This window comes from Protopterus annectens, chromosome 2.part0 (genome assembly GCF_019279795.1).
Source record: "Protopterus annectens isolate FY-2018-M chromosome 2.part0, PAN1.0, whole genome shotgun sequence".
Classification (NCBI taxonomy): Eukaryota; Metazoa; Chordata; order Ceratodontiformes; family Protopteridae; genus Protopterus; species Protopterus annectens.
The window spans coordinates 19,208,800-19,223,756 of NC_056728.1; the positions used below are offsets into that span (position 1 = coordinate 19,208,800).

The 14,957-nt window shown below is 38.3% G+C and overlaps 1 protein-coding gene across 2 annotated transcripts in view; it reads left to right on the plus strand.

Annotated features, from left to right (window-relative positions):
• The window catches only part of LOC122792929 (carboxypeptidase O-like), a 392,520-nt gene that overhangs the window by 99,645 nt on the left and 277,918 nt on the right, over nt 1–14,957 (plus strand). For both annotated transcript variants that reach the window (XM_044060502.1, XM_044060503.1), the window contains exon 3: nt 546–670. In XM_044060502.1, coding sequence (XP_043916437.1) covers nt 546–670 — 125 coding nt within the window. The remainder of the gene's footprint in view (nt 1–545; nt 671–14,957) is intronic.

The window sequence follows — 14,957 nt, forward strand, 5'->3', positions numbered from 1 at the left end:
GGGGAAATATGGTAGTACAACCGATGGAGGGACTCTGCATCTAAAGGCCTGTAATTCCAGAGAGATATTTTGATGACATTATTTTTCAAGCAGATCATCACAAATGCAATGCAAACTGATGCGTATAAATATTATGTTTTAACGGATTTGAGTGTGAACTTAAAATAAACAACATATGTATTCTATTAGTTTCCTCTGTGTTGAATGCAGATAGCTTTTTTGGGGAAAATTAGTTATGGCACATGCCAAGTGCATTACATATGATTAATGAAGACTTGCTCTCATAACCCTAGTTATATTATATCATAACAATGTCAGTATAACAACTCATTGTCATTACAGTTATGAGTTTTAAATGTTAACATCTTTTTTACAAGTGTAAAATGAATTTCCAAGTTATCTTTTTATGTCACCTCTTTTATTTGAGCTACTAAGCTTGTGATCTGGCATTCCATGTGGAGAGCTGTTATACAGTAATCTGCATTCATCTAGTGGTTTGTGACCTTTTGCCTCTAACCTCATGTTTCTGGCCTCTGCTTCTTTAGCTTGACCTGTGGCTGCCTCAGATGTCTGAACTCATCAGACCCCAATCAGAGGTCCATGTGCGTGTCCCATCCTCATCACTTAATGAAGTCAAGATAAAGTTGGAAGAGAAGTCCATCCAGTATGAGTAAGCACTATTCTAATTTATTAATATGTGCTCTTTACTGCTTCTTTGCTTAGTAGACATAAACACAACCTAGATCTTCAACTGCATGGTTTCACATGTACCCAAGCATATAATATGACAGTTTAAACAGCAATCAGAGAATGAGGTTTCAACACATTACAACACCTACAGAAACAGCAGTGATCTACTAAGACAGCTGTGGTGAACAGGGGCTATGTTCAGAAGATTAGCACAGCTACACCCAGCCTCTGTGTGGGATACAGGGGCTACAGTCTCTCCATCTCTACTGCCAATTTATATGTGATGTATGTGGTATAAATACACACTACTGGCAACAATTAATATGAGACAGGCAGTTGGATTTGAGAGAATAGAAAATGGAATAATAGCCAGCACCAAACATTTAGAAATAAGCTTCACACTGACCAGCTGCAGAAAGAAGTTATGATCACTGGCTCCACAAGATTTTACTCACCATGCTCCCAAATGAATGCCTTCCAGGGCAATTTTGTCAAGAGTAACTGGACTTGTCAAAGAGTAACATACACATCCTCCAGTACAAGCCTGCCTTCATGGAAAGAAGATGCCATCAGCCAGACTAATCTGGTACACTAAAATAATTAGTGTTTACTCTTAAAATAAGGCAATTGTTAAATATTCGTATTGTAGCAACATCATTAAACTTTCATTCTTCAAAAGGTGGCTACCAATAACTAAGATGTCACTAGGTCTGCACATATGCTTTTATACTATTAATAAAACCACAAACCACAAGCCCAATACTTTAAATCAGTAATATTCTTTACTTGAAATAAATAAAAAATAAGTTATACACTTTGTAAAATTAAACATGCAGGCAGATTTGCACTTGCACAAATAAAGACAAGAAAATATGATTTAAAAGACAGATTGTATATAGAATACCACTGCCCATCAGCATATCTGATCCTATCACACTTAATAGTTAATGAATTGCTGGAGTCTCCCTTCCTATGACTTGTAAGTCCAAACAGCAGAGGCACTGTCTAACATATAAAGAATCCCAGGTTTAAGCTTTAGGTCCATAGCTGAACTTCACTAGTCATGCTGCAAAAGCAAGGTTAAACTCAACTAACAGTTGCTTTTTCTCTATCCTCTTTCCACAGTCACATAACAATGCAGGGAAGCTAGACTGGAAATCAAGTAATAAATAATGTGATAAGGAGTAATATTTCAAGGAACACTGAGCTATAGGTACTGCAAATATGTGTACACCTCAGAAGCCAGATTCACATTTTAACAGTGTTGTTGATTTTTACTGAAAGCAAAGTCCTGTAAAGCTATCATATTTTTTTATGTTCTGTATATTTTATGCTGCAAGATTTACTGAAAGGAGCAACACATTTTTTATGAAAAATGAATCTAACTCGGCATAATACAACGTTTCTGTATGTTTTACTTTTGCTTTTTTTTCACTTTTATTACATTGTCACTTATAACATAAAATAAAACAAACCATATTAACATGCTTCCAGTTACATACATTATGCATTGCATATGTTCTTTTTAATAATTATCATCAGTCCATCATTACACAAATTGTTCAATTCTTGCCTTCCCTTAAACCTCACGCCTCCTCCTCCTCCTTCTGCACATTATTCTGCATGTATTGTTCCAAGAATTTCCATTTATTTCTATGTAATTCAGTCCTTCCCTTTTCAAAAGACACCATTTCCTGGTCTTCTTTCTCTGCTACAATATTTAATACCTCAAATACAGTTGGTTTGGACTTTGATTTCCAATTTCTAGTACTTGATTTTTGGCAGTCAGCAAAATGAAACTTAACAAGGCTTTACTATGTCTAGGCAATTTAGATCCTGTGTCCCAGCTCAAAAGAATCACTTCTTAAGTTACACACATTTGCTCACTCAATATTTATGACAGGGTACTCTGTAGGGAATTTTTAAAGTCTGCCAACTCAATACACTCCCAGAATATATATTCCCAGTTACCTCTTTCTTCCCCATCACACCTCCAACATTTGCCATCCACTTGAGGAAAAAATAATTTGTAGTCTGCTTGGGGTATACAAATATCTATGCAAACACTTCCAAGCAAAAATTGTAAACATTCTATACTTTGTTGCATACTTGGAAGCCATACAAATGTCCTCCCAATGATCCCTTGTAAATGGCTTATCCAGTTTTTTCCAGTCTTTTCAAACTTCCTCTTATTGATTCTTATCATTAGTGTGCAATATGTTATATTATCTACTGATTGTCCCTTTTTTAACAGCAGCTTCTGTTCTCAGTTCAACTAAAAAGTCGACCAGAGCAGATCTTTCACTTAGGATTTCGCTATCCCCTTCTCTTTGCCTAGACTTTGATATCAATCCCTGGTAGGGAAGGCAGTCTCTAGCTTGCAGTCTAAATGTCTTCTTGGCCTCACGCCATTCTATTACCTTTCACTCTCTAGTTACTTGCTTCCAATACCTTGGTTCCTTTGACAGTTTTCTGCGGTACATTCCAGCCACCTCTTGCCTATTCTCTGTAACCCTACTTGCAGTCATCCCTATCTGCAAAATCTCCATTCTCCATTCTTGTATTGGCTTACTTTTTAGAATACTTTCTGCTATTTGATGAATATAATATTCTATATGGCTATTAGTCTCCTTAATGATCTGCATCCAAAATCCCACTCACTCATTATTTCTTGAAATCCCCCTTCCCTGCTTCATCATCACCCCATTCACTTTAAATTGTAACTTTGTGTTTGTGTTATTTATATGAGCTTTAATTGTGTAGCTCTAAAATCTCTCTTCAAATCAGGTAATACTAAACCACCTTGTTCTATTGGAATGATCAACTTACCCACTTAATCTTTGCCCTCTTCCCCTCCCAAATAAATTCCTTCAACTCTTTATTAATTATTGTTCACAACTTTTCCTCTAATTGATAAAAATGTATCTGACCTGTATATAAAACTAAAGAGATTAAAAACATTCCCACTGCTAGTAAGTTACTATCCATATCCATAAACAAGAGCTTCCATTTTCTCAGTTCTTGCATTAGCTTTTGTTTTGTCTCTTCCCACATATCCTTACCTGCCATAACTGAAGTCTTTGTAATCCATACTCCTAAATACTACATCTTATTTTGTCTCCATAAATCTTGGGGTATATAATTTGCAGCTATAGCCTTTGTTTTATCTTCATTAATTGTATATCCTGAAAGGACTTGAATCTGTCTCAAAATGTTCCATAATACTGAAATGTTCTTTTCTAGATTTATCAGGTACAAAATAATATCATCTGCGAATAAAGCCATTTTTCTTGTTTACCATTCTTACAGTTATATCCTTGTATTTCTAAGTTCCTTATTTTCTTTGACAATGGCTCTAAATGTAAAGGAAATAACAAAGGGGAAAGAGGACACCACTGCCTGGTTCCTCTGTTCAGGCACAATATGTCAGAGAGAACCCTCCCACTTTAATTCTTGCCTACAAGCCTTCATATATCCTCCTAACTAACCTAATTATTGGATCACGGAATGCAAATGCTTCCATTGCTCTACTCATAAAATCCCAGCTTACTCTGTCCAATGGTTTCTCTGCATCAAGACCCAATAACACCAATGGTATTTTCTTAAATTCTGTTTTCCTTTGGATCATCGTTGTTCTATTAATGTTGTCAAATATTTGCCTCCCCACCAAAAAACACAGTGATCCATATCTATTGTTTTTGGCAAAACATTTGCCATTAAATTAGATGGTTTAGACATAAATACTTTGTGATCATGGTTTAAAATTGAAATGGGTATATATGAATCTGGGTCTGATGTTTTTTTGTCATCTTTAGGTATTACAACCACCACAGCTTTATTCCAAGATGTTCATGTTTCCCCTTCTTTTAAAATTCTGTTAAACAAAAGCTTCCAGATCTTTATCAATTTCTTCCCTCCAGACTTCCAGACTTCCACTGGAATGCAGTTTGTTCCTGCAGACTTTTCTGCAGATTAATTATACATCACCATTTTTATTGCTCCTCCTATCTTAACTGTTAAAATTTGAGCCTCGTCTACTTCTAAGTCTGGCATACTTAACATTTTCCATAAATATTTTTCATTTGTGATGTTTCTTGATTTACATATTTTTTTGATTTATCCAAATTTTCATAAAATTTTTGAAATATCTCTAATACATCTACAGGATCTCTGGTTATTATTGGTACATGATCTGAAATAGTTATTGGATGTGTGTCAAAGCTTTCAATTAAATGCACATGTTCCTAAGAAATATAATTTCTGTCTAGTCTTGCCCAGTTACTGTACCTTGGAGAATAATATGTAAATTCTCTCTGAGTTCCTGCTACTGAATTCATGTATTCCATACCAAATATTTAATAAATTTCTTTAGAAATCTATATTCTATTGTTATATTTCCCTTCTAGGTCCTTCAGATATAGCCTCACTGTTACAAATCATGTCCCCACCAATAAGTAATATTCCCTACAGAAAGCTGATTATTTCTCCCATAATTTTTTTAAGATCCATAACAGCAGTATTTGGTGGAATATAAATAGATGATGTCATAATCCTTATCCCCTGCCAGTAGTCCCATACTATCACAAATGTACTATTATCTTTTTCCTCTTCTATCATTGTTGGAGCTCCTCTAGCAATCAATATTATTACTCCCCTTTTCCTTTGTCCCTGTTATTCTGCTGAATATCCATCCTGAAATCCTTTCTTTTATCAAATTCAGATGTTCATTTCTTTCCAAATGTGTCTCCTGCAGCATTCCTATTTGTACTCTTCATTTCATAAGACCATAGAATCATAGAAAGTTACTAGTCTAATGCCCCTAGGGCCCTTACAAGGCTAGCCAAGTTCTGCTCTTGTTTCCATGATCAGCATCTATTGCCCCTATCCAGAAGAGACACAGGTGGAACCCCTGGGATGAATTTACAGTTACCCATTCAATTGTCCAGACTGAGCATGAACAGGGCCAAAAATGTGCTCTGCTTGACATAAATTGGGAGACTGTTCCACAGATGTGGTAACCTCTGGGAGACAAGTCTGCCCATCCAGTAGCTTCTATTAATGTCATATACCAGGTCAAGGTCTTTAGAGCGAGTAACCTGTGAGACATTGGACTTTCGGATCTGTAGCATTTCCATTAAAACAGAGTCAGCGATTGCCTTGTATGCAAGGCAGAGATCACCTCCGAGTAGTCTGTATGAAATGGAGTAAAGCGACAGTGATTTCAGCCGATCCATATAAGACAGATGCTGAATACTCTGAATTCTCCTTGTGAGGAAGTTTTGTGGTCTCTCCAACTGCCACATCTGCCTGGAAAGGTACATACCAAAAGGGGCGTTGTACTCAATTATTGGCCTGATGAGGGAAGAGTACAGGGAGGTTATAACTTCTTTTTTTTCTGGAGATAATGCCCTTACTTATGAGATGAGCAATATAGAATCCTCTTCTTACCACTGTGGAGACATGGTGATCAAAGATAAGGTTGTTGTCAACCTGTGTGCCCAGGTCTCTCCATTGCTTTTTTTAAAGCTGTCTCGCTATGTTAAACTCCTTTAACATAACGAGACAGTGTGTAAAAAGCAACAGAGATCTTGCTTTCCCTGTTGCTTTTTTCAAAACTGTCTCACTATGTTAAAGGGGTTTAACATAGCGAGACAGCTTTAAAAAAAGCAATGGAGAATCTCCGTTGCTTTTTTTAAAGCTGTCTCGCTATGTTTGTAAAAAGCAATGGAGATCTTGCTTTCTCCGTTGCTTCCGCCCACAGCTCTGACGTACTGCGTAAGCATATGCATGCGCAGTACATCAGAACTGCCGCAGAATAGCAGACAGCTGCGGAAGAGCAGCAAGGAGGCATTATACAATGCCATTATTTTAGAAAAGTAATTTTTTTTTTTCTTAAATAATGTCATTTTATAATAGCAATAATGAGTGCATGCTTAGGGTGTTTCTATTGATGTGGTAGCTAGCAGGAACATCACTCTTACTGAAAGGGATGATAATACATTTTTTGCATTGAGTTTAAGCTGTGACCTTGGTGCCAATCATTTGTTTGCATAAGACCCTCTTGTAGGATGTTGACATCATTTGGGGATTCTATGACTGCTCCCAATTTGAAGTCATCAGCAAACTTTGTCAGCCACAGACCTTTAGGTTTTTGCTTGTACTCCAGAGAAATAGATTCCAAACAGTAGAGGTCCTAGGGCTGATCCCTGTGGAACACCACTGGTTACAGGTCTGCTGTTGGAGGTGGATTCCCCTATTTTGTCTGTATGGATTCTAGTGGTGAGCCAGTTAGTGACCCACCTAACAGTATAAGAGCTAATACCTTGGTGGGTGAGTTTGTCAATAATGCTTGAGTGAAGGATAGTGTCAAAGGCCTTGGCCAAGTCCGGGTAGGCTGTATGCACAGTTTTTCCCTCATCCAGGGCTCTGGAGACTATCTCAAAAAAGTCCACCAGGTTTAACAGGCATGATCTCCCTTTGACAAATAAAAACTAAGTAGGGTCAAGTGTTAGAGATTACCTACATCTTTGCTGATAAAGTCCATGATGAGTCACTCCATGGCCTTGCCGATAACTCTAGTCAGGCTAATATGTCTATAGTTCCCAGGGGCAGTGGAAGTACCAATCTTGTGCAAGGGGATAACGGTTGCCATTTTCCATTCAGGATGGGATGCAACAAGGCTGGGATGAAGCAGTGCTTAGACTATGAATGAAAAGAGTATCCAGTGGTGTTGCTAATTCTTGTTGAAGCCCATGTAGGACACAGTCTGGGATGTTATCTCATTGCACAGATAATGTGATTTTGGCCTTAGAGAGGGCATTTACAACCTGCTCTCTAGAGATACACGGTGGGAGACAGGTAGAAGGAATGTCATGGGGTATGTGTGGTGGGGGCAGGGGAGTGAAGTTTTCACAGAACCTGTCGGCTAACAAGTTAGCTATGTCCACAGACTCAGTGTATGTGGTATCATTAACTACCAGTTCAACACAAATCTGGGTTGTACCTTTTAGGCTATGGATGTAACTAAAGAATGCCATATGGTTATCCTTAGTTGAAGACGCTAATTTGGATTCACAGTTTGCTTTGGAGAACTTCACAAAAAGTCTTATTTGCTTTATTAAGTGGAGGAGGGAGTGTTTCCAGTTTAGGGCACACTCCCTCTTACTTTTGGACAACAATTTCTTCCTTTTATTGTAAAGCTTGTTAATGGCATTTCTCCACCAGGCAGGCTTGCTCTTCCTTGAAGAGCTTATTTTGGTCCTATCAGGTACAGCTGCATCAATGCAACTGTTTGTAAAAAGCATTTTTGTAGAACTCAACTTGCCAGTTCCATCTGAGGTGGTAGGTGCAGTGAAGCTATTTATACCATCCCTTAGAAGGATATAATCTGCTTTGGAGAAGTTTTTTAATTTAGTTGCTGCTGGGGGGGGGGGGTTGTCCACTGTGATAGTTACTTTGAGCACAACTGATTTGTGGTCAGATCTGACAAGGGAAGACCTCACAGTGGGGGTGCTACACCAGTCCCCCATATTGGTATCACCAGATCCAAGATGTTGTCACCCCTAGTTGGGGTATTCACCAGCTGGTGGAGTTAATGAACTTGAGGAACCTTTGAGTAGGGGAGTTTGAGCATGAGTAATTTACCCAGTCAATGGATGGGTAATAAAAATCACCCAAAACCATGGTGTTCGGATGTATCTTGATGGATTCTAGTAGATCCAAGTATGCAGAATGGGTATCTTGATTCATGGAAATGTTCCTGTAGCTGACAATTTCTTGAATAGGTGTACTACCAAAAGTTAGTTATACCTGAAGTGTTTCCATGGAATCATACTCTTTAACCAATTTGGAGGTAAATTTATCTTTAATGAATATTAATACACCACCTCCTTTAGTTTTTGCACCTTCCATTTGTAATCTGAACATGTGGTAGGAAGTGTAACTTGGTATGGCTGATGTATTCTCCACTACCTTGAACCAGGCCTCCTTGACTGCACAGATGTCAGTGTCTTTGAAGGTGAGGACTACTTCCAGTGAGTGTAGATTCATGCTAAGACTCCTAGCATTTAGCAGCATAATCTTGAGATTGTTTTTTGATGAAAGTTTTACATCAGGAATTTTGTCCTTGTGACACTGCCTAAAAAAGGCACTGTGGGTGGGGGGGGGGTGGCAACAGCCTTCGTCAGTAGCCAAAATCCCAGGGGTGACAGATGAAGGCCATCTCTGGCAAAGTATCGAGGTCTATCAGTCATGTCATCCCAGGCTGACAGAGACTGGATCCCCTTAGAATGACACCAGAAACTAAGCTAATTATTGAAGTCAATGATTTTCTGTTTATATTGTGGTATCATCATATGTGAGGAGGTATCATCCTAGGCGAGAAGAATATATGTGTGTGTGTGTGTGTGTGTGTGTGTGTGTGTGTGTGTGTGTGTGTGTGTGTGTGTGTGTGTGTGTGTGTGTGTGTGTGTGTGTGTGTGTGTGTGTGTAGTTCAGTACTCTTACCTTTTTATCTATAACTATAAGGCCATTTGCATTCCAAATAATAATGGTTAGCATAGTCATTATAATAAGTTATTCTCCCACCTATTATACATGGCAGCTTTTTTGAATGTCTATTTCCAAGTTTTGTGTTACATGTACACACTAATGTTTGTCAGGTTGATATTTCATACAGTTGTTTCTTGTCATCTTGTTGAACCTATGTCACATTTTTCAAGACTTTTTGTCTTAATTAAGACCCTCAAACAAAAAAAAAAAACTAAATGCATTTTCAGAACACCCCATAACCCATTTACTTAAAAATGGCACACAAAACTATGTGCATCTTCAAAAAAATGAAGTTTAACCATTCTGATAGGAATAATTACCAAACATTGACAGCTGCACCAACAGGCATTACCTAACCTAAAATTAATGTTACCCATGATAAAATATGTGTTACAGCCTGTGCTCACACTTACACTGATTATTGTCTGTTCTTTTCTTATCTCTGTTCACTTCCTAGATGTAAAACTAGCTTGTATGCTTTCAGAAAACATTAACTTTTAGCCCCAAGAAAATGTGCACTGGCCATCTTTAAGTAAAACTAAATTATACACTGTTCTATTAATTTTATTGATGGATTAAGGCTGCTATGGAAACTGCTAGCTTGTATTCACCTCCAGTAATTTCAAACTTTATTTTTTACTAAGCTGTTTGCCTGTGTACCTTTAAATGTTGTACTTCCCCAAGCAAACAATGCTCATAACTCTCTGGATTAATTGCTTGTAACTGCAGACAGCTCATTTCCATGGAAACATAAGAATAGAATGTACAACTGTCTTCAGCTGCAGATATGTTACGTACCCAGTGAATATTTGCTAAAGGAACAAAAACAAGCTTATATTATTGAATATGCAAGAATCCTAACACTTCCCATTGCATTTATCTATCCATCCATAACCCCTGTTTCCCATTTTTGCACATGGGGTCAGGGTGTCACTCCAACAGTGAGAATCACCTAGAGCCAAGGTTTGCACCACCATGTGGCTAGCTCTGCTGCAGTAGTAATTCCACATCACACACACACTTACACCCATGGCCAATTTAGAGTGTTCAATCCACCTAATGCATGTCTTTGGAATGTGGGAGGAAAGTGAAGTACCCACAGGAAACCCATGCGAACACAGGGAGGACATGCAGACTCCACACATAAGGCATCCCAGCTGAGAATCGAACCGCTGAACCCTTTGCTGTGAAGCAGCAACACTATCTGCTGTGCCACTGTGCCCCATTTCATTTATCATTTTTGTCTTACTTTTCAAGCCTACTTGATTACAGAAAACACTAGTTCTTAGATTAATCCAGGGGCATTAATCCAGACATTCACCTATGCAAAAATAAGAGAAAACATCTCAACTCTACATATAATATAACTGGTACATCCCCTTCCTTACCCCAATAACACAATATTATAGTATATTAACTTAAACTTGCTTTTGTCCAGCCTTTCTTCTCTTTTTACATGGCAATGCCTATATTTCTTAAAACTCCAAAAATAGTATTGTTTACTTTAATATCTTCATTACATACAACAATCACAGAAATGAATCACCCTCACTCCCCACCTTTAAGATAGCCTGACTACTACTACAGAAATCTGCTTTACTATATAACATTCAGTTTATATCATGAAATGTTTTATACAAATACTATTAAGAAGAAAATTGTTTTACAGTTAAGTTTTTCCTTTTAGTGTCCTTCTGAACATAAATAACATAAAATGGGGTACATGATGAGGGTTGGGAGGGTGGCCTACTGGTTAAAGTGTTTGCCTTACAAACACAAGGTGCAGGGTGTGAGTCTCACAAGGGATAATTGGCTAGGCTTAAAATGGCTCACAAGGGCAGTTAGCTTAGTACTAATCTATGAACCTATGAACCTATGATTTCCAGTGTGCCCATAAATTTGTCAAAGTCAACAAAAGTCAATTTTTTTTCATTGACTATTTCTTGCAAAGACATATTCTACAAATGTGATTGATGCTTTATAATATCATGCTTATTTAGTAATTTCAGTTTTGCTGGTCTTCTTCCTGTTCATCTCCATCTCCCAACACCATGTTCAAGGTACTCCCAATTCTTCTAGTCAACTCTTGTGTTTTTCTTTGTGTTTCAAACATTTGCTGGAACATTGCAAAAAGATTCACTGGCAAATCTCGCTATGAGCTTTACTGTCAAAAGAATGAGAAAAAAAGTCCCCTTATGTTTGATATCTCACTTTTTGCTGGATAAAATTTTGTATTTCCTCCTTAGTTAATTCTGCATCAAAAATTATTTGAATCCTCCAGGAAAAAACATTCTGAAGACAGCTGGATACAGCAGCTTGAATGTCACACCTGCCTCTCAACATTACCTGATTTCTGGGATAAATTTAACTTCTGCCTGGCATACAGTGAATAATCACTTTCCACAAACATTCTACTGCCTTCAATTTTTAATACTTTGTCCTTCTAACACAGTTTTGTCAGGATCAACTCTTTCTGCTGGTATGATTGCATCTTTACTAATACAGATCTTGGTTGCTTTCTCATGGCCAAGTTTGGAGCATACACTTGATATGTCCTTTCAAATTAACAAATCCTGCTGTGGAATACCAGTCCAGTTGCTTTTTTGTGCTTTCATAAAATCAGTACAATCTGTTCCTTCCAGTTTCTCTGGTATGCAGAAAATCTCAAGTTTTCACTCCATGCTCTGTAGTCTAACTCTTCCATTGTCTTCTGAAGAAATCTCATACTAATGCAGCTTTTTCTTCATTTCAGCCTCTAATTTTCTGCAGTTTTATCAGTTCATCTGAATAGCTAGTTAAGGCTTCTTCAAAATTTCCAGTCTTTTTGTTTATTTGAGTTGATGTACTCCTTCAGTGTTTCATTTATTTTAGTCTGTTTTGAGTACATTTGATTTATTTTTCCTCTAAATTACTGGAAGCCATCTCTTGTACCAAAGCTAGAAGTTGACCTGCTTTTTGCTGAACAGCTGCAGGATTCTTTCAGGTTGCTGTTTTCTCTTTAAATTGTCTAGCTGATTTTCTTTCAGGTACTCTAAATTATTTCTTTGCTGGCATCCAGGCGGTGTCCTTACTTGCCGATAACTGAATTTTATATAAGCTGGCAGAATTACTAGCTCTTACTTCTCAGTTTCTTTTTCACACCGTGAAATATAAAATTAAGCTGTTGATCAGTATGCAGCCATCTTGGAAGTCCTCTACATTATTGCATCATTTAGTCAATTTGCCAATACTATTGCCCTGCTTCTTACACTCACGTATTTTTTCTTGTGATACCACCAAGATATTAAGCTTGCAGATTACAGATGTATTTTAAGTTGCACTACTTAGTTCCCTGTATTAAAAGACCATCTGTACTTGCATTCCTGAAATCACTCCAATGCTGGACTGTCATACTGCATCAAATTCCATCTATCCCAAACCCCAGAAAGTTATAATTTTCCCCACTAGTTCTCTTAATCTGCTTTAAAGGAGTACAAACTGAATACACTGTGATTTTCTGACACATAGGTAAAGTCAAAGCTTTTGTAAAACCCAAACTATTGTCAGTCATTCTTTTCCCATTGCTGCACACAATTCTTCCATTGTCTTGAGTTTACAGCTAATGTAAACACAGACTGGATATTTGTTTCCCTTTGAAGAGAATTAACTAAGTATAACTCCCAGTCCATGATTTGGAGCATCTATCTGTACAATAAACTGTAGGCAATACTCAGGACACACAAGAAGAGTGGTACACTCAAGGCTACCTTGAGTTCTGGAATGCCTGGTCACAGGCTGGTCTACAGATGACTTTATCTGGCTGATTTTTTAAGTGTTTCTATGACAGATGTGGCTGTGGTACTATAATGAGGGACAAACATCTAGTAGTATCCTACGCTCCCAAAGCAAGCCCTTAACTGCTTTATAGCAACAAGGATAGGCCTTGTCTGGACAGCTTCCGCTTTGGTAGGCTGTGGTCAGATTTTGCCACCACCTACCCAGTAACCAGCATAAATTATTTCTGCCATTCTTACCTGACATTTGTTTGCCTTAGTAGTCAACCTGACATCACCCCCTCCGCTTAGCATATCTCTGACCTGTCACACATGTTCCTGCCAGGACTAGCTAAAGGCTGAAATATCATCTATGCAATCTACAGTATAGTTTCTGTTTCCTGCCAGGATGTGATTTTCCTGCTTTGGAAAGTTTCTGGAGAAATTTGCATCTCAGAGGGTTTTTGTTTTCCTTTGGTGAATTCATACAACTCAAGCGGGATTACAAAAATTGACCTCTAGCTTGCTGCAGCTGTCAAGGGTACCTTCCAGTTACCTTTTGTCAGGTAAACAGCGGTGAGACATTTAGCAACATCCACCTTCACTAAACCTAAATCTGTCTTAGACACGGGGTCTGTATCTGCTTTTGTACGACTAGTTAGTTTCCTGACGTATTTACAAAACCTGGTGCATCCATCCCTTTTCTTTGCACCACCAGTATGACACAGCAAATGCTGGGCTCCCGGATCACCCCTAGACTCATCATCTCTCTCAGTTCCTCCCATGTGATTTGCTCAGTCTGCTCAGGCATCCAATATGGGTCATGTCTGATTGTATGTTGGGTTACTATATCCATACTGTGCTCCACCACTTAGGTGCACCCTGACTTAGCAGTGAACATGGCCTCAAACTCCTGTAGCTCTGTTCAGATTTCCTGAATCTGGATAGGTGATAGCTGCTGAGTTAATACTGCCTCACCTACTGAGGAAACATTGCAAGCCTAAATGAGGAGAACTGCCATCAAATCCCACTCTAATTCCTTTTGTAACCTACTGCATATACTAAACACTAGTCCCTGTCTTGGTAGGGCTTCATCACAGTCATATGGTAGAGCTTGTGTTTTTGCCTTCTGCCTTGCAACTCTGTCATGTAACCAATATCACTGATGAATTCTCTCAAATGCAAAAAGACATCCCCACATGTTTTCTGCAGTTTACTCTTTCAAACAGGAATAAGCACCATTATCTTTTGTCTGACTGCATAGTCATCTTACTTCCAGTCATAACACAACTTTTGCTGTTGTTGCACTTGTGTTAGGTGTCCTTGTGCCAACCTCAGAGCTCACTACTTGTAGCCAGAACATTCAACACAATCTACAACAGACAACTTGTGGGAATCAAATTCATCCTCCAATCACCTTGAATTCATTCCATCCCCCCCCCACCCTGTAACCAGAAAGTTGCTCAGATTATGAAAATTCTGTGGATTCCTGGGGCACCTGTCTGTATGCAAATTGCAGATTAATCAAGTACTTCTCCTACATCCACTTTATTCTTAGCATGGTTTTGAGAGTAAAGTTAAACCTCTCTGTCAAGCCATTTGTTTGCAGATGTAGGGGATAGTTTTAACTGTTTTACCCCACAATGTTTCCATGAAAAAGTCAGCAGGTCTGATGTGAAGTTATTCCCTTGGTCCATTGGTAATTCCCAGGGAAAACCCACCCTGTTGGCACTTTCTAACAAATCATTTGCCACCTTTTCTGCCTCAGTAATTCTTTAACATGCCCCATAGCATAGTCTACCACCACCAAAATACATCTCCTATCTTTGGTACGTCAGGTACTGAGATACCATACAGTATCCATGGCTACTCTCAGAAATGGTTCCACAATAACAGGCAATGGCACCAAAGCAGCTCAGCTTTGTTTTCCTCCTTGCCAACCTTGTGATGCAGATCACATCTTCC